General features: G+C 36.6%; 1 protein-coding gene across 2 annotated transcripts in view; it reads right to left on the bottom strand.

The window, feature by feature from the left end:
• Positions 1–10,591: 10,591 nt before the first annotated feature.
• Positions 10,592–22,682, bottom strand: part of SYT6 (synaptotagmin 6) — a 787,509-nt gene continuing 775,418 nt past the window's right edge. For both annotated transcript variants that reach the window (XM_053706565.1, XM_053706566.1), the window contains exon 7: positions 10,592–11,203. In XM_053706565.1, coding sequence (XP_053562540.1) covers positions 11,132–11,203 — 72 coding nt within the window. In that variant the 3' untranslated portion in view covers positions 10,592–11,131. The remainder of the gene's footprint in view (positions 11,204–22,682) is intronic.

The following is a 22,682-nucleotide window of genomic DNA, read 5'->3' as shown; positions in this document are numbered from 1 at the left end:
AGCTTTATATGTGTCAATCTCATGAGATACAAATTTCTTATTTATGTTGCTTATCGGATCTTGTAAATTATTATTACAATAAATGAAAAATATTCATATAAAACTCTGAGATGATAATGTAAGACAATGCATCTGTTTAGCTTTACTGAATGCTTTGAGACAAACTCTCGTGTCTAGGCCTAAAAGGCAACTTAAAGGGACATGAAACACACATTTTTTTCTTTCATGATTCATATAGACTCACACTGGTTTTGAAACCTGTCCTTAGGCCTCCCCAACAGGCCAGGTTTACCTTGGATGAGAGCAGGTAAAATAACCATGTTTACTAATCAGCTGATTGGTTCACCTGTGCTCTAGTTCAGATATCCTCAAAATGTGACCTGTTAGGGAGGTGTGAGGACAGGTTTGAAAACCAGTGAAATAGAGCATGTCATTTTAATCAATTTCCCATGTTACTTCTGCTATCTAATTTAATGAAGGAGCAGCAATGCATTACTGGGAGTAGTTAATTCATTAGGTAAGCCAATAACATGATTCATATATGTGCAGCCACCAATCAGCAGCTCCTGAGCCTACCTAGGTATACTGTTCAACAAAAGATACCAAAAGAAAATTTAGATAGCTGTTTAAAACCACATGCTCTATCTGAATCATGAAATACAAAAAACACAATTTATGCTTACCTGATAAATTTATTTCTCTTGTGGTGTATCCAGTCCACGGATCATCCATTACTTATGGGATATTCTCATTCCCAACAGGAAGTTGCAAGAGGACACCCACAGCAGAGCTGTAATATAGCTCCTCCCCTAACTGTCATAGCCAGTCATTCGACCGAAAACAAGCCGAGAAAGGAGGAACCATAGGGTGTAGTGGTTACTGTAGTTTAAATTTAAAAATTACCTGCCTTAAAATGACAGGGCGGGCCGTGGACTGGATACACCACAAGAGAAATAAATTTATCAGGTAAGCATGAATTGTGTTTTCTCTTGTAAGGTGTATCCAGTCCACGGATCATCCATTACTTGTGGAATACCAATACCAAAGCTAAAATACACGGATGAAGGGAGGGACAAGGCAGGAACTTAAATGGAAGGAACCACTGCCTGTAAAACCTTTCTCCCAAATATAATATAAAAAATCCTAGGAATCCTGACCTTACTCCATGAGTAACCCTTGGATTCACCCCAATAAAGATATCTACGCCATACCTTATGGTAAATTTTCCTGGTGACAGGCTTTTGTGCCTGTATTAAGGTATCAATAACTGACTTGGAGAAGCCGTCAGCCTCAGAGAAATTAGATTTGGATGGTTGAAAGGGCCCTGAAGTAGAAGGTCCTGTCTCAGAGGCAGAGACCATGGTGGAAAGGATGACATGTCCACTAGATCTGCATACCAGGTCCTGCGTGGCCACTCAGGTGCTATCAGAATCACTGATGCTCTCTCCTGCTTGATCTTGGCAATCAGTCGAGGGAGCAGAGGAAACGGTGGAAACACATAAGCCAGGTTGAAAGACCAGGGCGCTGCTAGAGTATCTATCAGTGTCGCCTTGGGATCCCTGGACCGGGATCCGTAACACGGAAGCTTGGCGTTCTGGCGAGACGCCATGAGATCCAGTTCTGGTTTGCCCCAACGGCGAATCAGTTGTGCAAATACCTCCGGATGGAGTTCCCACTCTCCCAGATGAAAAGTCTGACGACTTAGAAAATCCGCCTCCCAGTGCTCTACACCTGGGATATGGATAGCTGATAGGTGGCAAGAGTGAATCTCTAACCAGTGAATTATTTTTGAAACTTCTAACATCTCTAGGGAACTTCTTGTTCCCCCTCGATGGTTGATGTAAGCTACAGTCGTGATGTTGACCGACTGAAATCTGATGTACCTCAGAGTTGCTAACTGAGGCCAAACCTGAAGAGCCTTGAATATCGCTCTTAGTTCCAGAATATTTATTGGAAGGAGAGACTCCTCCTGAGTCCACGATCCCTGAGCCTTCAGGGAGTTCCATACTGCACCCCAACCTAGAAGGCTGGCATTTGTTGTTACAATAGTCCAATCTGGCCTGCGAAGGTCATACCTTTGGACAGATGGACCCGAGATAGCCACCAGGGAAGAGGATCCCTGGTCTCTTGGTCCAGATTCAGTTGAGGGGCCAAATCTGTGTAATCCCCGCTCCACTGACTGAGCCTGCATAGTTGCAGCGGTCTGAGATGTAAGCGTGCAAACGGTACTATGTCCATTGCCGCTACCATTAAGCCGATTACTTCCATACACTGAGCCACCAAAGGGCGCGGAATGGAATGAAGAACCCGACAGGAATTTAGAAGCTTTGATAACCTGGACTCCGTCAAGGTAAATTTTCATTTCTACAGAATCTATCAGAGTCCCTAGAAAGGAAACTCTTGTGAGTGGGGATAGAGAACACTTTTCCATGTTCACTTTCCACCCATGCGACCTCAGAAATGCCAGTACTACGTCCGTATGAGACTTGGCAATTTGGAAGTTTGACGCCTGTATCAGGATGTCGTCTAAATAAGGGGCTACTGCTATGCCCCGCAGCCTTAGGACCGCCAAAAGCGACCCTAGAACCTTTGTAAAGATTCTTGGGGCTGTAGCTAATCCAAAGGGAAGAGCTACAACTGGTAATGCCTGTCTTGAAAGGCAAACCTGAGAAACCGATGATGATCTTTGTGTATCGGAATGTGAAGATAAGCATCCTTTAGATCCACTGTAGTCATATATTGACCCTCCTGGATCAGTGGTAGGATGGTATGAATAGTTTCCATCTTGAACGACGGAACTTTGAGGAATTTGTTTAAGATCTTTAGATCCAAAATCGGTCTGAAGGTTCCCTCTTTTTTTGGGAACCACAAACAGATTTGAGTAAAAACCCTGTTCCTGTTCCTCCTTTGGAACTGGATGGATCACTCCCATAACTAGGAGGTCTCGTACACAGTGTAAGAATGCCTCACTCTTTATCTGGTTTGCAGATAATTGTGAAAGGTGAAATCTCCCTTTTGGGGGGGAAGCTTTGAAGTCCAGAAGATATCCCTGGGATATAATTTCCAACGCCCAGGGATCCTGAACATCTCTTGCCCACGCCTGGGCGAAGAGAGAAAGTCTGCCCCCTACTAGATCCGTTACCGGATAGGGGGTCGTTCCTTCATGCTGTCTTAGAGGCAGCAGCAGGCTTTTTGACCTGCTTACCTTTTTTCCAGGTCTGGTTTGGTCTCCAGGATTGAGCAAAAGTTCCCTCTTGTTTATTATTAGAGGAAGTTGATGCCGCACCTGCCTTGAAGTTTCGAAAGGCACAGAAATTAGACTGTTTGGCCCTAGATTTGGACCTGTCCTGAGGAAGGGCACAACCTTTTCCTCCCGTGATATCAGCAATAATCTCCTTCAAACCAGGCCCGAATAGGGTCTGCCCCTTGAAGGGAATGTTAAGTAGCTTAGATTTTAAAGTCACGTCAGCTGACCATGATTTAAGCCATAGCGCTCTGCGCGCCTGTATAGCAAAACCAGAATTCTTAGCCGTTAGTTTATTCAAATGAACAATGGCATCAGAAATAAAATAATTGGCTAGCTTAAGTGCTCTAAGTTTGCCAAGTATGTCATCCAATGGAGTCTCTACCTGTACAGCCTCTTCCAGAGACTCAAACCAGTATGCCGCAGCAGCAGTGACAGGGGCAATGCATGCAATGGGCTGTAGGATAAAACCTTGTTGAATAAATATTTTCTTAAGGTAACCTTCTAATTTTTTATCCATTGGCTCTAAAAAAGCACAACTGTCCTCGACAGGGATAGTAGTACGCTTTGCTAGAGTAGAAACTGCTCCCTCCACCTTAGGGACTGTCTGCCATAAGTCCCGTGTGGTGGCGTCTATTGGAAAACATTTTTCTAAAAATAGGAGGGGAAGAGAACGGCACACCTGGTCTATCCCATTCCTTATTAATAATTTCTGTAAACCTTTTAGGTATTGGAAAAACATCAGTACACACCGGCACTGCAAAGCATTTATCCAGTCTACAAAATTTCTCTGGCACTGCAATGGTATCACAGTCATTCAGAGCAGCTAAAACCTCCCTAAGTAACACGCGGAGGTGTTCAAGCTTAAATTTAAATGTAGAAATATTAGAATCAGGTATCTTTCCTGAGTCATTAACATCACCCACTGACTGAAGCTCTCCTTCCTCAGCTTCTGCATATTGTGAGGCAGTATCAGACATGGTTCTTAAAGCATCAGTATGCTCTGCATTTTGTCTCACCCCAGAGCTATCTCGCTAACCTCTAAGTTCAGGTAGTCTGGCTAATACCGCTGACAGTGTATTATCCATGACTGCCGCCATGTCTTGTAAAGTAAACGCTATGGGCGCCCTAGATGTACTTGGCGCCATTTGAGCATGAGTCCCTTGGGCGGGAGTCAAAGGGTCTGACACGTGGGGAGAGTTAGTTGGCATAACTTTCCCCATCGTCAGATTCCTCTGGTGATAATTTTTTTAAAAACAGAATATGATCTTTATTGCATAAAATGAAATCAGTGCATTTGGTACACATTCTAAGAGGGGGTTCCACCATGGCTTTTAAACATAATGAACAAGGAGTTTCTTCTATGTCAGACATGTTTATACAGACTAGCAATGAGACTAGCAAGCTTGGAAAACACTTTAAATCAAGTTAACAAGCAAATATAAAAAACGGTACTGTGCCTTTAAGAGAAACAAATTTTGTCAGAATTTGAAAAACAGTGAAAAAATGCAGTAAATCAAACGAAATTTTTACAGTGTATGTAATAGGCTAGCAGGGCATTGCATCCACTTGCAAATGGATGATTAACCCCTTAGTTCAAAAAACGGATCAAAAAAACGAAATAGACAGGTTTTTTTTTTTTTGTTTTGTTTTTTTTTTAACAGTCACAACCAACTGCCACAGCAAGCTGTGGTCCTACCTTCCCCAATAAACGACTTTGGAAAGCCTTTGAGCCCTTTAGAGATGTTCTATAGCATACAGGGGACTCCTGAGGGAAGCTGGATGTCACAGTTTGTAATTTTAACTGCACCAACTGTAACTTTTATACTATAACATTGGAAAGCCTCAGTAAAACTGTAGTCAAAATTTAAGCCAGCCATGTGGAAAAAAACTAGGCCCCAATAAAGTTTTACCACCAATGCATATATAAAAACGATTAAACATGCCAGCAAACTTTTATATTTCAATATCATAAGGGTATTACCCCTGGGAGTAAGCATGATACCAGTCGTTATTAAATCACTGTATTCAGGCTTAACTTACATTAATCCGGTATCAGCAGCATTTTCTAGTGTTTTCCATCTCTAGAAAAAATTATAACTGCACATACCTGATAGCAGAATAAACTGCACGCCATTCTCTCGCTGAAGTTACCTCATCTGTGTAATCCCCTCAGACATATGTGAGAATAGCAATGGATCTTAGTTACAACCTGCTAAGATCATAGAAACCTCAGGCAGATTCTTCTTCTATTTACTGCCTGAGATAAAATAGCACAACTCCGGTACTATTTAAAAATAACAAACTTTTGATTGAAGAAAATAAACTAACTATATTTAACCACTCTCTCCTACAACATCCTAGCTGGTTGAGAGTTGCAAGAGAATGACTGGCTATGACAGTTAGGGGAGGAGCTATATTACAGCTCTGCTGTGGGTGTCCTCTTGCAACTTCCTGTTGGGAATGAGAATATCCCACAATTAATGGATGATCCGTGGACTGGATACACCTTACAAGAGAAATTGGCTTTCATTTCCCTTTAAGTAAACCATTTAGTTAGGCTTGTTCGTCTACCAAACAGTAAATTATAGCAGAGTTCTCTGTCTTTACCTAAAAGTGAATTGTCAAGAGATCTACTTATCCCTGAAGGATTTACAGGGTTTGTGTTTTGTGTTAGTGACATAAATAATGAATTACTTCAATTTTTGTTTTCTTTATTTCATTTGAAAGAGGCAATGTCAGAATGCATGTTAGCTTTTTGTTTCTAATATAATGTGTGTTCTCGTCTTGAATAAACCATTATTCTTGTCATTTTTGCAGAGGTGTGGCCCACTCCATCTCTACCAACAAAGCTGTGAGAGTTGTCTTCAGATGATATTACCAGGAAGTACACAACTAATTCTTCAGTAGTTAATATGTAAATGTAAAGAGTTTTCACTTAAAGGACAGTCTAGTAAAAATTAAACTTTCATGATTCCTATAGTGCATGCAATTTAAAAAAACTTTCCAATTTACTTTTATAATAAAATTTGCTTTGTTCTCTTGGTATTCTTTGCTGAAAACTCATATGCTAATTTCTAAGCCAATGAATGCTGCCTCTTATCTCAGTGCATTTTGACAGTTTTTCACAGCTAGACAGTTCTAGTTCATATGTGCCATATAAATAAACATTATGCTCACTCCTGTGGAGTTATGTATGAGTTAGCACTGATTGGATAAAATGCAAGTCTGTCAAAAGAACTGAAATAAGGGGACAGTCGGTAGAGGCTTAGATACAAGGTAATCACAGAGGTAAAAAGTATATTAATATAACAGTGTTGGTTATGCAAAACTGGTGAATGGTAAATAAAGGGATTATCTATCTTTTATCTATCATTCTGAAGTAGACTGTCCCTTTAACATTTTTTCCAGGTAAAAAAAAATATATTGAACATATTCAAATGCTGTTCTTTGCATGCGGGGTGGAACCCATCCTCTGCCTGTCTGTCCCTTATTTAGTCTCCTTATCAGGGGAAATGTTCTGTTTGCTCATGTAAATGTTTGAAGCTATGCCAAGCTACCAAACTAAGGTCTGATGACTTGTATTGTGACACCTAACTATGAGTATTACTGAATGCAAGAGCACCTAAAAATATCTTGTGACCTACTCACATAGACTTTGTAGAAGAAACTGCACGTCTATTGGGTTGTGCAAAAAATTCGCATTTATAACTTTTAATATTTTTTAACTATATTTCTATTATTCTTGTGCAAAACCTATTTGCTTTGAACAAAATTATTTTTAATAAAAATACCATGTACATGATGTAGCAGCAATTGTTTTGGATTACATTATGAAAGAAACAATGACAATAATAAATTAACACTTTAATAAGGGTGTTTTAGTTGTGTACAACTTTTTTAGTTTAAAAGTGTGCCTTGAGTTTAAATTTTAAAGCGACACTGTACTCAAATGTAATAAAAAATTGTGGACATCAAATTTAACACAGTATTAATTTACATGAAAAAAAAAAATCAGTTGTGCACTTCCTACTAATCCTCATAGATTTGATGGCAGATAAGAACTATAGGCCCAATAAATCTGCCCATATAAAGTAATAGCTTACTGGGTTTGTAGGATATCCAAATCACACACATTCTTGAAATCCACCACAGTGTTTATCTTTACATCTAATGGATGTTTATCCCATATACCAACCACCATTTTTGTGAAGAACTACAAATGACTCCTGAACCTTCTATCCTTCAGTTGCTGATAGAAAGTTTCTAATAATGCTCATTAGGTAAAAAGTTCACCACTCTAGTTACAGCTCGACAGGCAGAGCACCCACATGCCTCTGCCCATGTCTCCCTAACCTCCCAGTCCCGTAAGGCATCCGGGAAGTGGGGGAAATACGGTATGTGATATTCTTGATTCTTCTAGTATTTGGATTGTTTTTTGTGTCTTATTCAAACAGCAACAATTCTTACAGATTGGGATGGCTTACAAATAGCCTGAGCTTCTATATGATGTTTTCATCTTGAAATTCTAATTGATTGGAATCCAGGCCTTGTAGTTACCATGAGAACAAAATGTTGTTTCAGAATAACAGAACTTTATTTATAAAAAGATGTCTCCTAAGCATTTTTATACTTTCTCTTAATAATACCCACCTATTTCCTCAAGATTTGATACATTTTTAAAGTTTTTTTTTATTAAACATATTTTTATAAATCGATTTTCCTGCACAACCTCCGTTCATTGTAGAGCTATGTATAAAGTACATCTGTAGACAGCGGCCAGAACTCTCATTAGTTTGGTGTAAATTTAACACAAGTACTGAAAACAGCACAAACTCTGATTAACAAAAGAGCATAAGTAGGCATTTTAAAAACTGACAAAGAGTTACAATTTATGGCTACAAAATACTAATTAAATATGTAATGAAAAACTAGCCATTTTGTAACTTGATTTTACCATTATACTTTAATTATTATTATAGTAGGTATTATCTACATAACATATGTAGTCCATATCTCCCTTTATACTCTTAATATTTATTAATGTTTTCACTATTCTATAGAGGTGTTTTTTATGAAATATGCCTTATTCTCTTGTTATCCTTTGCTAAAAGTGATTTTAAAATTGTCTTACAATTACATGCTAATTCTTGCAAGTTTCATTTTGATGTTCTTATCCCTTTCATTTTGAAATTTCACAACCTTGGACCTCACTCTCATAACTGTATAGTTTACTGCACAGAAGATTAGCAAGAGGAGTAAAATCAAAAGCCCTGTGTAAAAAAATTTATTAATCTAAGTCCAGTTACCTTTAAAGAGAAACAGAGGCCAAAATTAAACATTCATGATTCAGCTAGAACATGCAATTTGAACAAATAAATCAAATTTAGTTTTATTATATACATTTACTTTGTTCTCTTGGTATCTTTACATAGAAAACCTAGGTAGGCTGAGGAGTGTGTACTAAATCCCAGGAGTGTTTGCATTGTTATGCATCGATGAAAACACTACACATAATAGATGCAAACTGGAAAGATTTTAAATCACATTTTCTAGTTGAATCATGAGTTCAATTTTGGCTTTCATATCCCTTTAAGCTAAATGTTACCTTAGTAGTACTACCATACACTTTGTGCTTTTTCATTTAATCTTTAACATTCTGACATTATGTATTAGGCCCTGTTAAGGGTTAAACACTGTGGGTGTGTTCATGAAAAGCCAACAGCTCAGTTGACTTTTTCAAACTTTTTTAAGTCAGCTGGGCAGAAGCTGTTAGCTTTAAATCGGTTATATGTTGACCTTTTTGCAGAAAAACAACTTATTGGAATGTAAAACCAACTTTGACCAAGAAGAAAATCAACTGTGTAAAATGTGTATGTATGTATGATATATGTATGTATATACTGTTAATATAAACACATACATATGTTGTTTATATATATATATATATATATATATATATATATATATATATATATATATATACTGTATATATATATATATATATATATATATATATATAAATAAATAAATAAAATCATAGTCAGTGTAAATGTATTTAAATTAAAGTAAAATTGAAGGGTCGCAAATTTGTATTTTTAGATTTTACTTATCCTTGTAAATTGTGCAATAGTTGTTTTCTGTTGAAAATGTATTTACACATGGAATGTGCTATACATAGTTATTATTTCCTTACTATAGCAAGTTGATAGGTAAGTACAGTTAGTTCTAAAGTCATCTGGATGTGACAAGTCAGCCTTGAGTTGGTTGTAAGTCTGTTATTTGTGCAAAGACAACTTTCTGTACTTCTAGTAGAAAGTCATATGAACCAACTTGGAGCATGCATGCAAGTTGTAAAGGAGGGGTTTGCATTGGGCTCAAGTTGGTTAAGAGTCCATTACTTGTGGATAGTCAACTTTCTATACTTGTAGTAGCAAGAAACTGATTAACCAACTTGAGACTTGCTTGATAGTTTGTTGTAAAGGATGGCTTTGTATTGTGCTAGGTTTAAGTTTGATTTTCTGAAATAAATTTATGATGTTTGAGAAAGATCATTCATTTGAACAAAAGCTCCCAGGTGGGAAAAAAGATTGGTTGGACTTTTTTGAGAATCACTTAGTTTACTAAACGTATTAGTGATAGGATCTACTAGATATTCATTTGCTAAATTCTCCTTTTTAAAAACTGTGCATAAACTGATCAAGCTATTCTCAAGAGAAATATTACATTTATAGTAATTACTTTGCAAGCCATAAGTTGTGGCTATCTTAACAGGTGTATAGAGAGATTGTGTCTATTAAATCTATCTACCATCAAAGTCATAGGTGAAGATAGCACACCTTATGGCTAGGCATATGGTTTTCTTTTTATGAGGCTAAAATGTAAACTTATCCTGAATAGAGATTTCCTAGCAAACTGTTAATTATCATTATTAATTGAACTGCAGAGAATGGATACAATATGATTATATTGCACAAAGAATTTGATCCATAAAAGTTTCACAAGCAAATGTCAGTGATAACATGCAGTGTCTCCTTGACACTATTAACTACACATCTTTATATCATTGTTGTCAATATTAGCTTCCTGAGTACTGTTCAGGGATCTGCATTGTGTAGCAGATCACCTTATAGCATTGAGTTGCATTTTCATGCACTACAATAACTTTTGTATTTGTGAGCTCGGTTTAGAAAGACCAACTCCCATAAAAAGATAGAAGTCAGATAATCATATCAAAAAGACAGTGATTTTCCAGTGACGTAAGTAATAAACAAGCTGTCAATTTAAGAGCACACAATGTTTTTTGTTCATTTTTACACAACGTAATATCATCAAGGACAACACAAGTCAAATGAATGAAAGTTTTCTCATATCACGTATAAAGAACATACAGGTATTTCAAAACTTTAATATAGCATAAAAATCCATAAATGTGTCAAACCTAACTCTTGCTATTGATCTCTTAAGCACCAAACTTTAGGAAACACTAAAACAATGTTTTCACTGTCTGCAACCGGTCAACCCTTTCTCTTGAAAAAAATAATAATAATTTAATATACATTCAATGTCCACTCAACACAAAGCTTTCAAGACCTTCAAGTATCTTTCTGCATATGGATCAAGCACTAAGTCTGTTCTCATTTCTTTAGGTCATCACTCCAGTCTGAACCTGGGTAACATCAAACTGCGACATCTCAGGAAACAACAGACGAAGACAAAACCAAACCACTTAAACATTTTGTGATCTCCCATCTCTGACATAAAATTAAATCCTTTTGATTTATTGACTTTTATGACTTGCTGTTTAGGAGGTGGGAGATTTTCTGTAGGATTCATAAACAAGTCCTGAACATAGTTGTAGAGATCCTGTGTCGACAGTTGTAGATCTCATGGAGTTGCTGGAGGTTTTGGTGATGGGCAAGAGCCTTGGCTATCAATGCTTGCTGCACGACCTTGCCACTGTAACAAAAAAGCAAAAAGTATTATTATTATTATTTTTTTTTTAAACTAATAAAAGATTCCAAAAATGTATACAATACCATTGGCATACAAGACTCACGTTTTTATAAAGTGCCATTTGTCCTATAATCCAAATGCATGGTTGTTAGCTGTCCAAGTCTGGGAGAAATCTAAACAGTTATTAAAAAATGAATTTGTGCCTTTTACTTGCCCTTTGAAGCCGCTATATATCAGAAGACAATAATGGTTTAAGAGAGATTATATCCTGGTCAGTTATTCATCTTATTTCTTATTCTTCTGTATTTATTTTCTGCATTATCTTTATGTGCCTTATAGTCTAAAACATAAAGTCATTATTGAACACATCACAGTAATAGGTTATTATCATTAGATAGTTATAATTCATTAGGTATATCTTTAATATTAAGAAAAATATAACAAAATAGGTTTGCACTCAATTCTTTTTAAACCATTTTAGAGTCCATCTGCAGAGAAGAAATAGATACCTATATATAAATAGATATCAAAAGAATGACACATGCAGCACTTGCAGTGAAACAATATATCAGTATTTTTGCCCCACCTCCTCCTGGGATTGGCTACAGGGACTTCATCAGATCTGGTCAAAACATTTCATGTGTGGCTAATCACTTTTGAAACAACGCTCTGAGCCTGTGGGAAGCTGATCTTGTGTGCTGGGCTTATGATTGCTGATTTGCTGAGACCTTTGTCGGCTGGGCGTTGTGGTAGCAGGTCCCGGAGGGGAATCCCCTATTTGCAAGGAGACCCGTGAGAACCATCAAAGCAGCAGAACATATGCATCAAGCACTTTCTACACTGGAGCAGCTGTAAGTATCTGTATAATATTGAAGTCAGTATTGCTAACAAGGAATTACGTTTTTCCAAAATGGCGATTTTAAAGCTACAGTGTACACATAATTTATAAGTGGATAACTTGCGACAGTTTCATTTATCACACTACCTAAGTTAAACTGGATCTAGATGTGGAAGGAGAGGGTGTTGTTTACACTAAGAGATTTTATTCTAATCACCATCATTCCATTGTCATTTCATCTAGTGTGTTTGTTATAAATGGACTGTCAGTTACAAATAAAATTATACTGATATATTTTTTCACTGCAAGTGCTGCCTGTGTCATTCTTTTGATATATATTTATATATAGGTATCTATTTCTTCTTTACTTTTTTGGTTTATCTTTAATTTTACTTAATAGTAGATGAGATAATAAGCTCACATTGCAAGAAAGAAGTGAACATTAGTAGAGTAAGCAAAGTTGTGATGAAGAAACTAATTAAAGTTAAAGAAAAATATTTAGGGCTAGATTACAAATGGAGCGCTATCGTTAGCGCTAGAAGCCTAAACGTTATCGCAAGGTTGCGGTGTCCTAAATAAATCCATATAACAAGTGTCAAAATTACCGCAAATTTGTTTGCTCGAACTTGAAGTAATTTACATTCCCCATATTTTCTATGAGTAGCGTAAAGCCCTAATATGTCACATTTATTGCTCAAACTTTTACGCCACCTGAAAGAGTTTGTCCAGATGAAACACTAAAACACACTATGAACCTCTAAAACGCCACCCCCCACATTGCAAACTACCTATATATACTATTAACTCTAAATCTCCATCCCCCCACATTGCAATATATAAACTATACTGTTAACCCCTAAATTGCCATCCCCAAATTGCAAACTACCTTTGTACACTATTAACCCCTACACCACCATACCCCCACATCGTAATGTCTAAACTATACTATTAACTCCTAAACCATCACCCCCCCCCCTGCATGGCAATATCTAAACTATACTATTAACCTCTAAACCACCACCCCCCCCACATCGCAATGTCTAAACTATACTATTAACCCCTTTCATTCTATTGGCTGATTTGAATTTGAAGATTCAAATTGGGCCAATAGGAATGGAAGTGTACCACCATATAAATGGGGTACCTCACATTCACAATGCAGTGTGTGGCTGGGGTCCTCATGAAGAAAACCTCCCTGTGGAACATCTGAAGATGGAGTCCACTGTCGCCGTCGGGATGAATATAAGAAGGACCGCCGGAAAAGAAGTAGGACCATGGCGGGGAAAAAGATGGAGCGCCGCTGCCATCATTTTTGGTGAGCCCCATCTTGGGGTTAGTGGTAGTTTTTTTTGCTTTTTTGGGGGTGTTTTTTTTAAAGGGAATGTCTAGTCCAAAATAAACTTTCATGATTCAAATAGGGTATGTCATTTATAACAACTTTCCCATTTATTTTTAAAACCAATTTTGCTTTGTTCTCTTGGTATTTTTAGCTGAAAGCTAAACCTAGGAGGCACATATTTCTTAGACCTTGAAGGCCATCTCTTATCTGAATGCATTTTGACAGTTTTTCACCACTAGAGGGTGTTAGTTAATATGTGTCATATAGATAACATTGTGCTCCCGCACGTGGAGTTACCTAAGAATCAGCAAATGTCCTTTTTTATAAGATATATATATATATTTTTTAGTTGGGGGGGTTTATGTTAGAGGGGTTAAAGGGACAGTATACACCAATTTTCATGTAACTGCATGTAATAGACACTACTATAAATAATAATATGCACAGATACTGATCTAAAAATCCAGTATAAAATCTTTTAAAAACTTACTTAGAAGCTCCCAGTTTAGCACTGTTGAAAAGGTTAGGCAGGGACAACTACTGAAATGGGCTGGAAAGTAAAAAGAGCAGACACCCACCTTCCACCCTCCCCTGCATATGAAAAGACCCTTTACACAAACAGGAGCAAGCTGGAGTAGGTAGACAACAGTCTACTTCTAAAACTTTGGGGCTTGGATAGGAGTCTAGAAAAATCTAGTGTAAAATGTCCTTTTAATATTTTTAAATTTGTAAAAAAGCTGAATCGCTTTAGGACAATGCCCTACAAAAGGCTCTTTTAAGGAATATTTGTAGTTTAGTTTTAGAATAGGGTTTGTTTGTTTTTATTTTGGGTGGGGTCTTTTATTTTAGGATATAAGAATAGGCGTAATTGTTTTGTTTTTTTTTGGTCATTCCTTTGTTATTTTTTGAAATGTTAGCCTTTTTTTTTGTAATATTATATATTTTTTACTTTTAGTAATGTAAGGGTATTTTTTTTGTAAAATTAGATTTTTGTTTTTTTTTAGTAAAGCTAGGTTTATTTTTAGTAATGTCTATTTTTTATTTTTAAAGATATGATTATAATTTTATTTAATTTGAGAGGTACGTTTTTTTTTTTTAAGGTAGTTAGGATTTTTTGGTAAAGTTTGGGGTAATTTATTTTGGATTAAGTTAGGGGGTGTTAGGTTAGGGGGTTTAGATGTTAGTGTATTACTTTGCGATGTGGGGGGATGGCAAAAGTACTAGTTAACGCTGCACTTGTAATCTAGCCCTTAATGTGGTGTGAAGGCTACATTTATTTATGTAGGCAACCTTACTCCAAATGTGGCCTGTCCAGGGGCGAAACTACAGGTGGTGCAGAGGTTGCAATTGTAACTTCTTAGATTCTTGCACCTGGGCCCTGTGGTTTCTAGTTACGCCTCTGGGCCTGTCTGGTTTGCCAATGAAGTAAATATTTTAGATTACCTCAATTGTTTTGCATTCTGTCTTTTATATAGCTGAAAATAAATCTAATAGCAACTGTAGTAGAAAAATATATATCTATGGGACCATACATGCTTTGATGTCACTCCGGGGCTCAAGTTGTTTAAAATTAAAGGCTCTGTCTGAATTACGAAAGTTTAATTTTGACTTTTCTGTCCTTCCGTGTCTAGACGTGAGTTTTGTTCTCCAGATCACACTATGGTCAGCAAATGAAAAATTAAATTATGAAGATTTACTTCTTATCCAAGATCAACAACTCAGCAATATGCAGTGGTGGTTCCAATGAGCTGAAATTGGCTCCATATATTGTGTGCTGTATCTCCACCACCATACTTAGCCATCCAAATATTACGTTCTAGAACTGCCATTGGCCATATGTTTTTTAAGACACCTAAATTGTGGTTCTGTCCCTTTAAAATAACTAACATTAAAAGTAGGTAAATAATATTTCTAAACTACATTTACTAAATTGTATTGACTTTTTATAATCAGAAATACCACATTTTCTATATAGTGATATTTTCAAAAATGGTAAATAAATGATATATAATAATATATTCAATACTAACTTTTTAATGCAATATATATCAATTTTCAGAATAAAATTTGATCCTTTTTTTAAAGTATAAAGACTAATTTTAGTGCACTTTTAAAACAATGTTTATATTTCAACAATTTTGTATATAATAGTAGACCTCTTTCTGTGATAACATTTTTTGCAATATCACTAGATGCAGATTATTGCACTTTATGATATTTTTTAAAGTTAGCAAGTGTATACTTATGTAGTCGGTATGGTATTGATACATTAAATCTTTATATAATATACAGTAAACACATAGATACATATATACATAATTTGTATTCAATTTAAATATTTAATAATGTGTTTAACTGTGTATGTAGTGTAAATATTTTACATTCCAATATTCTTCACATGATAGAAAATGTTCTATGTATTTTTACTAGGCTACTAGAGTTCCAATTTAAGATCTCTGCCCTACCTGCCAAACCCCAACCTGAGAGGCATAATTTCTTGCCCAATAGCCTATCCTCCAACCAAGATAATGTTGACACTCTGCCCCCAGGTGAAATGGGCTCTGCCTCCTTATCCCTGGTTCTCTGGTTTAAAAGCAAAATCAACAACAGAATTGTTGTTGTTTAAAAAGATAGATAATCCCTTTATTACCCATTCGCCAGTTTTGCATAACCAACACAGTTATAATAATACGTGTTTTACCTCTGATTACCTTGTATCTAAGCCTCTGCAAACTGCCCCCTTATTTCAGTTCTTTTGACAGACTTGCATTTCAGTCAGTGCTGACTCCTAGGTAACTTCACAGGCGTGAACACAATGCTATCTATATGACACACATGAACTAACACCCTCTAGTGGTGAAAAAGTGAACACTAACCCTTGAAGATCCACTTACAGTTTCTGAAGACCTGACATCCATCCTCAACGAAGCAGCAGAAGTCCTCAGTGAAGCCGGCAGAAGTCTTCATTCAAGCGGGCTGAAGTCTTCATCCAACCAGGCAGAAGTCTTCATCCAGACGGCATCTTCTATCTTCATCCATCCGGCAAGGAGCGGCTCCATCTTCAAGACATCCGGCGCTGAGCATCCTCTTCAATCGACGTCTTCTTCAACAATGAATGTTCCTTTAAATTACGTCATTCAAGATGGCGTCCCTTAGATTCCGATTGGCTGATTGAATTCTATCAGCCAATCGGAATTAAGTTTGAAAAATATTGGCTGTTGCAATCAGCCAATAGGATTGAGTTTACATTTTATTGGCTGATTGGAATAGCCAATAGAATGCAAGCTCAATCCTATTGGCCGGATGGATGAAGATAGAAGATGCTGTCTGGATGAAGACTTCTGCCCGCTTGGATGAAGACTTCGGCCCGCTTGGATGAAGACTTCTGCCGCTTTGTTGAGGATGGATGACAGGTCTTCAGAAACTGTAAGTGGATCTTCAGGGGTTAGTGTTAGGTTTTTTAAGGGTTTATTGGGTGGGTTTTAATTTTAGATTAGGGTTTGGGCAAGGAAAAAGAGCTAAATGCCCTTTTAAGGGCAATGCCCATCCAAATGCCTTTATCAGGGCAATGGGGAGCTTAGGTTTTTTGGATTAGGTTTTTATTTGGGGGGGGGGGTTGGTTATGTAGGTGGTGGGTTCTACTGGGGGGGTGTTTATATTTTTTTTTACAGGTAAAAGAGCTCTTTGGGGCAATGCCCCGCAAAAGGCCCTTTTAAGGGCTATTGGTAGTTGATTGTAGGCTAGATTAGGTGTAGGACTCTTAGATTAGGTGTAATTAGTTTAAATATTTGATCATTTATTTTTTATTTTGTGTAACTTAGATGTTAGTTTTTTGTAACTTTGTAATTTTTAATAGTAGATTTAAATTATTTGAGTAGGGTTAAGTTTTATAATTATATAATATATTTAATTTAATTTGTAGTTTAATGTAATTTTAGTATAATAGGGTAGATTAATTATTAGTTTAATATAGTTTATTGTAATTTTAGTATAATAGGGTAGATTAATTATTAATTTAATATAGTTTATTGTAATTTTAGTATAATAGGGTAGATTAATTATTAGTTTAATATAGTTTATTGTAATTTTAGTATAATAGTTAAGGTAGGTTAATTAATAGTTTAATATAGTTTAAATTAAACCTAAAGGTAAGTTTTAATTTATTATAAGATAGGGATGAGTTAATATTTAATATAAAGTTAGCGAGTTGGTAGGTTTAGGGGTTAATAGGTTAATTTAGTTTATGGCGATTTGGGGGGCTGGCGGTTTAGGGGTTAATAGGTTTAGTAAGTGGTAGTGATGTGGGAAGCCAGGGGTTTAGGGGTTAATAACTTTATTTAGTTGCGGTGGGCTCCAGGAACGGCAGGATAGGGGTTAATACATTATTTAGGTGGCGGCGGGGTCCGGGAGCGGCGGGATAGGGGTTAATACTTTTATGTAGGTTGTGGCGGTGTCGGGAGGCAGATTAGGGGTTAATAAGTATAATATAGGTGGCGGCAGTGTCGGGCAGCAGATTAGGGGTGTTTAGACTCGGGGTACATGTTAGGGTGTTAGGTGTAAACCTAACTTTTATTCTCCCATAGAAATCAATGGAAAATCGGGCAGCAGAGAACATAAGCTTTCGCTGCTTTCAGACTCCCATTGATTCCTATGGCATCCGTGGCCTCCAGGGTGGCAGATTGAAAAGCAGGTACACTGGGCCGGAATAGTGGCGAGCGTACCTGTTAGATATTTGTTAACTAGCAAAAGTAGTCAGATAGTGCCGAATTTGCATTCGGAACATCTGCAATGACGTAAGAATCGATCTGTGTCAGACTGAGACCGGCGGATCATATGTTACATCATAGATTTCTACTTTTGCCGGTCTGTAGGCTTTGATAAATGAGGCGAATCAAGCTCGCCACAATTACGCTGCGGAATTCCAGCGTATTTGCGGTTGATGGCTTGATAAGAAGGCCTCTGTATCAGAATCATACGTTTCATTTCCACGCCACTTTAACTAATTTTAGCTGTCATGCATTAAATGGTTCGGTACAGTATTTAATAGGCAGACTCTAAGTAATAAAGATGCCTTTGTTGTTAAAGTAAATATCAATCATCTTATTCACTGTCATCTGCATATATTTTGCTTATGTATAGAATGCAAATGGATTTTTTATAAAACTTTGTTGATCACATCCTGTTTCACCTCAATTACCCTTGCTTGAGCAAGTAATTTTATATTACAAAACTTGATAACAACACTTGTGGGCATCAGAAATCACTTTAATAGAACAGATAACATAATTTGACACTTAAAGTTTGCCTTTGATTTGCTTATTAAAATTGTGTATCAATTATTAAATACTAAAGAAATGTAACAACATATTTATGTTTTTATAAATCTAAAACTGTAATTCAATACACCCATATGTTATAATTAAAGGTACATTCATCTAATATGTACAATGCTTAAAAACAAACCAGTATTTCTTTTTAATAATGTTAAACAATAAAGGGCTAGATAACAAGTGGAGCGGTATTTAGCACTTTCGCTTGAGCGCAAGCACTGATGGAAGCAAACCTTTTACAGGGGCGGATTAGCAGGCGTATTACAGGTTGAAAGTTAATGGTTTGCGTTCGAGTGAAACCCGAAGCGCGCAAACTTCAGGACTTAGGATATCGCAACTGCTCTAACTTCTTCTTCCCATGGACTTCAATGGAGTGTGTTAATAAAAAAAAAAATAACACATCGCTCGTGCGCTAACCCAAACATGTTTGACCAAGTGTGCTCAACCCAACGTGAGTTATGAATATTTTACATTCCAATGTTCTTCACATAGAAGAAACTGTTCTCTTTATTTTTAAATAGATACTTTTATATACCGTATATATATATATATATATATATATATATATATATATATATATATATGGGATAAACAAGAGAGAAAATCCTGGATTGTAATCTGGGATAAAAGACAGGGGATTCAGCACTCTTTTATATGGAAGTTTATTAGCTCACAAATAACAATCGCCTAGATTTAGAGTTCTGCGTTAGCCGTCAAAACCAGCGTTAAGGGGTCCTAACGCTGCTTTTTACTGCCCGCTGGTATTTAGAGTCAGGCAGGAAAGGGTCTAACGCTCACTTTCCAGCCGCAACTTTTCCATACCGCAGATCCCCTTATGCCAATTGCGTATCCTATCTTTTCAATGGGATCTTCCTAAAGCCGGTATTTAGAGTCTTGGCTGAAGTGAGCGGTACACCCTCTACCGACAAGACTCCAGCCGCATAAAAAAGTCAGGAGTTAAGAGCTTTATGGGCTAACGCCGGTTTATAAAGCTCTTAACTACTGTGCTCTAAAGTACACTAACACCCATAAACTACCTATGTACCCCTAAACCGAGGTCCCCCCACATCGCCACCACTCTAATAAATTTTTTTAACCCCTAATCTGCCAACCGGACACCGCCGCCACCTACATTATCCCTATAAACCCCTAATCTGCTGCCCCTAACACCACTGACACCTACTTAATATTTATTAACCCCTAATCTGCCCCCCCCCAATGTCGCCGCTACCTACCTACACTTATTAACCCCTAATCTGCCGAACGGACCTCACCGCTACTCTAATAAATGTATTAACCCCTAAACCGCCTCACTCCCACCTCGCAAACCCTATAATACATTTTATTAACCCCTAATCTGCCCACCCTAACATCTGCGACACCTAAATTCAAGTATTAACCCCTAATCTGCCGACCGGACCTCGCCGCTACTCTAATAAATGTATTAACCCCTAAAGCTAAGTCTAACCCTAACACCCCCCTAAATTAAATATAATTTTATTCTAACAAAATAAATTATTTCTTATTAAAAAAAATTAATCCTATTCAAAGCTAAATACTTACCTGTAAAATAAACCCTAATATAGCTACAATATAAATAATAATTACATTGTAGCTATTTTAGGATTTATATTTATTTTACAGGCAACTTTGTATTTATTTTAACCAGGTACAATAGCTATTAAATAGTTATTTACTATTTAATAGCTACCTAGTTAAAATAATTACAAAATTACCTGTAAAATAAATCCTAACCTAAGTTACAATTAAACCTAACACTACACTATCAATAAATTAATTAACTAAACTACCTACAATTAAATCAACTAAACTAAATTACAAAAAATAAAAAAGATTACAAGAATTTTAAACTAATTACACCTACTCTAAGCCTCCTAAAAAAATAACAAAGCCCCCCAAAATAAAAAAATGCCCTACCCTATTCTAAAATAAAAAGTTAACTCTATTACATTACCAGCCCTTAAAAGGGCTTTTTGCGGGGCATACCCCAAAGAAATCAGCTGAGAAAGGGGACCCCCCAAGCGCCTACCAAACCGGAGGCAAAAGGGGAAAGCAAAATGGGAAAGCACTGTAAGTTTACTACAGTTGAAATTTAATAACAGTTTAAAAACATACAATATATATCATGGATCCATGAGATAAAATAACAGATATAAACAGTTCAAATTATACAAACAATGTGCAAAATGTTGACAACAAATAATCAGCAACAGATATTCAACGGTCCTAGACTGAGATTGCACGGGACTGGGTAATGGGTGTTAAACCATATAAAATCAAATAACTAGTGTCCAAAAGTGTTCAATAGTGCGAAAAAATTCAAAATCCAGAATATTACATAAAAATAAAATAAAAATAAAAATATAAAAATATAAAAATCCAGAGTCAATGTGATGAAAACAAGTGTGTCTTTAAAAATAGTGAGTTGTAATTCTGTGGCGAACAAGACAAAAAATGAAAAAATATGCAGTGTAGGCAAAGTGAAAAAAATATCATATAGTAAAAATAGTCACCCAAACCTAAATGGATATTCCTTGTAGGGATCCCACAGTGTAGATAATCCTTAAGGGTGGGAGAGGAGGAGAAGTAGTGTCCACAGGAGTGAAAAAACAGACTAAAAGACTGAACCAGATTGGCCCAAAAAACGATATCCACCTAAAATAAAAAGAAAAATATGGTGCAGGTAACTTCACACAATTGTACATAAAAGGGAATAGGCTTACCAATACTCAGTCGACGCGTTTCGGCCCCTGTAAGGCCTTTATCAAGACTGAGTTTATTTAGGAGAATGTGTCCTTATAAAGGGTATTGTAGCCAATAATCAGATTGAATTTTTGCGCCAAAACTTTAAGCTCCGCCCACTTCCTGTTGACTGCATTGTGGGTATGGGCATTGTATTCATAGTAAGGGCATTTTCTCCAATACTATTCCTATATTGGTCCTGTATTCTGCATTGTGGGTATGGGCATTGTATTCATAGTAAGGGCATTTTCTCCAATACTATTCCTATATTGATCCTGTATTAGTCCTAACCAACTAATCTGTGTTAGCTTAGAAAAGGGAAGTGGTCTACCTGATATCTGTTACGGGCATTTTCTCCAATACTATTCCTATATTGATCCTGTATTAGTCCTAACCAACTAATCTGTGTTAGCTTAGAAAAGGGAAGTGGTCTACCTGATATCTGTTACGTGTGTATAGTTACTTAATACCAAGGTTAGTACCGGATGTTGACTTCCGGTTGGTAAGGACACTGATGTCACTTCCGGTGTATCTGCATATAGTATAGCAGAATTTAGCAAAATTCTAAAATACCCAACTCATTGTGCCAGGATATGGCTATAGTGATTCATCTGTCATAATGAGATTGGATAATTATTTTAGAGAGTAATTATGCTATATGAAGTGTTGACAATTGCCCACGGAGTGTTATTTTCGATAACGGCAAAATGTGACGTCATTTCCAGTTCCGGAATGTCCCCGGAATTGTACTTCCGGTTTCGCTAAATTTTAAAGTTGTTTCCGGTCCGTTCTTAAGAATAGACGTGACAGGCTAAAATGATACAGGGTAGTAGTATGGGACAAACATATCAGTTCCGGACTACATAGGAGAGGACATAATCATCTTGTATCTATTAGAAACAGACAGACCTTACTTTAGGATAAACATGACAGGCTAAGATGATACATGTATGGGACAAACATGTCAGTTCCGGACTATACAGAAAAGGACATAATCCTCTTGTGTCTATTAGAAAGACATAACATGTATCTAATAGAAAATTATATAATGATTTTTAAAATTCACTTGGCGCTAGTTCCATCTCCCATTAATTGTTCTCTCACACCTAGTAGTCTCTAGCCGCCACTCTCACCCATTTGTCTGCTGTTCCCCACTATCTAGTTTTGGTTTAAATACCTTTGTTTTTCCCCGTGCTATTGATATCTAACATC

Source organism: Bombina bombina, chromosome 3 (genome assembly GCF_027579735.1).
Source record: "Bombina bombina isolate aBomBom1 chromosome 3, aBomBom1.pri, whole genome shotgun sequence".
Classification (NCBI taxonomy): domain Eukaryota; kingdom Metazoa; phylum Chordata; class Amphibia; order Anura; family Bombinatoridae; genus Bombina; species Bombina bombina.
This window is presented reverse-complemented; position numbering and strand designations above follow the sequence as displayed.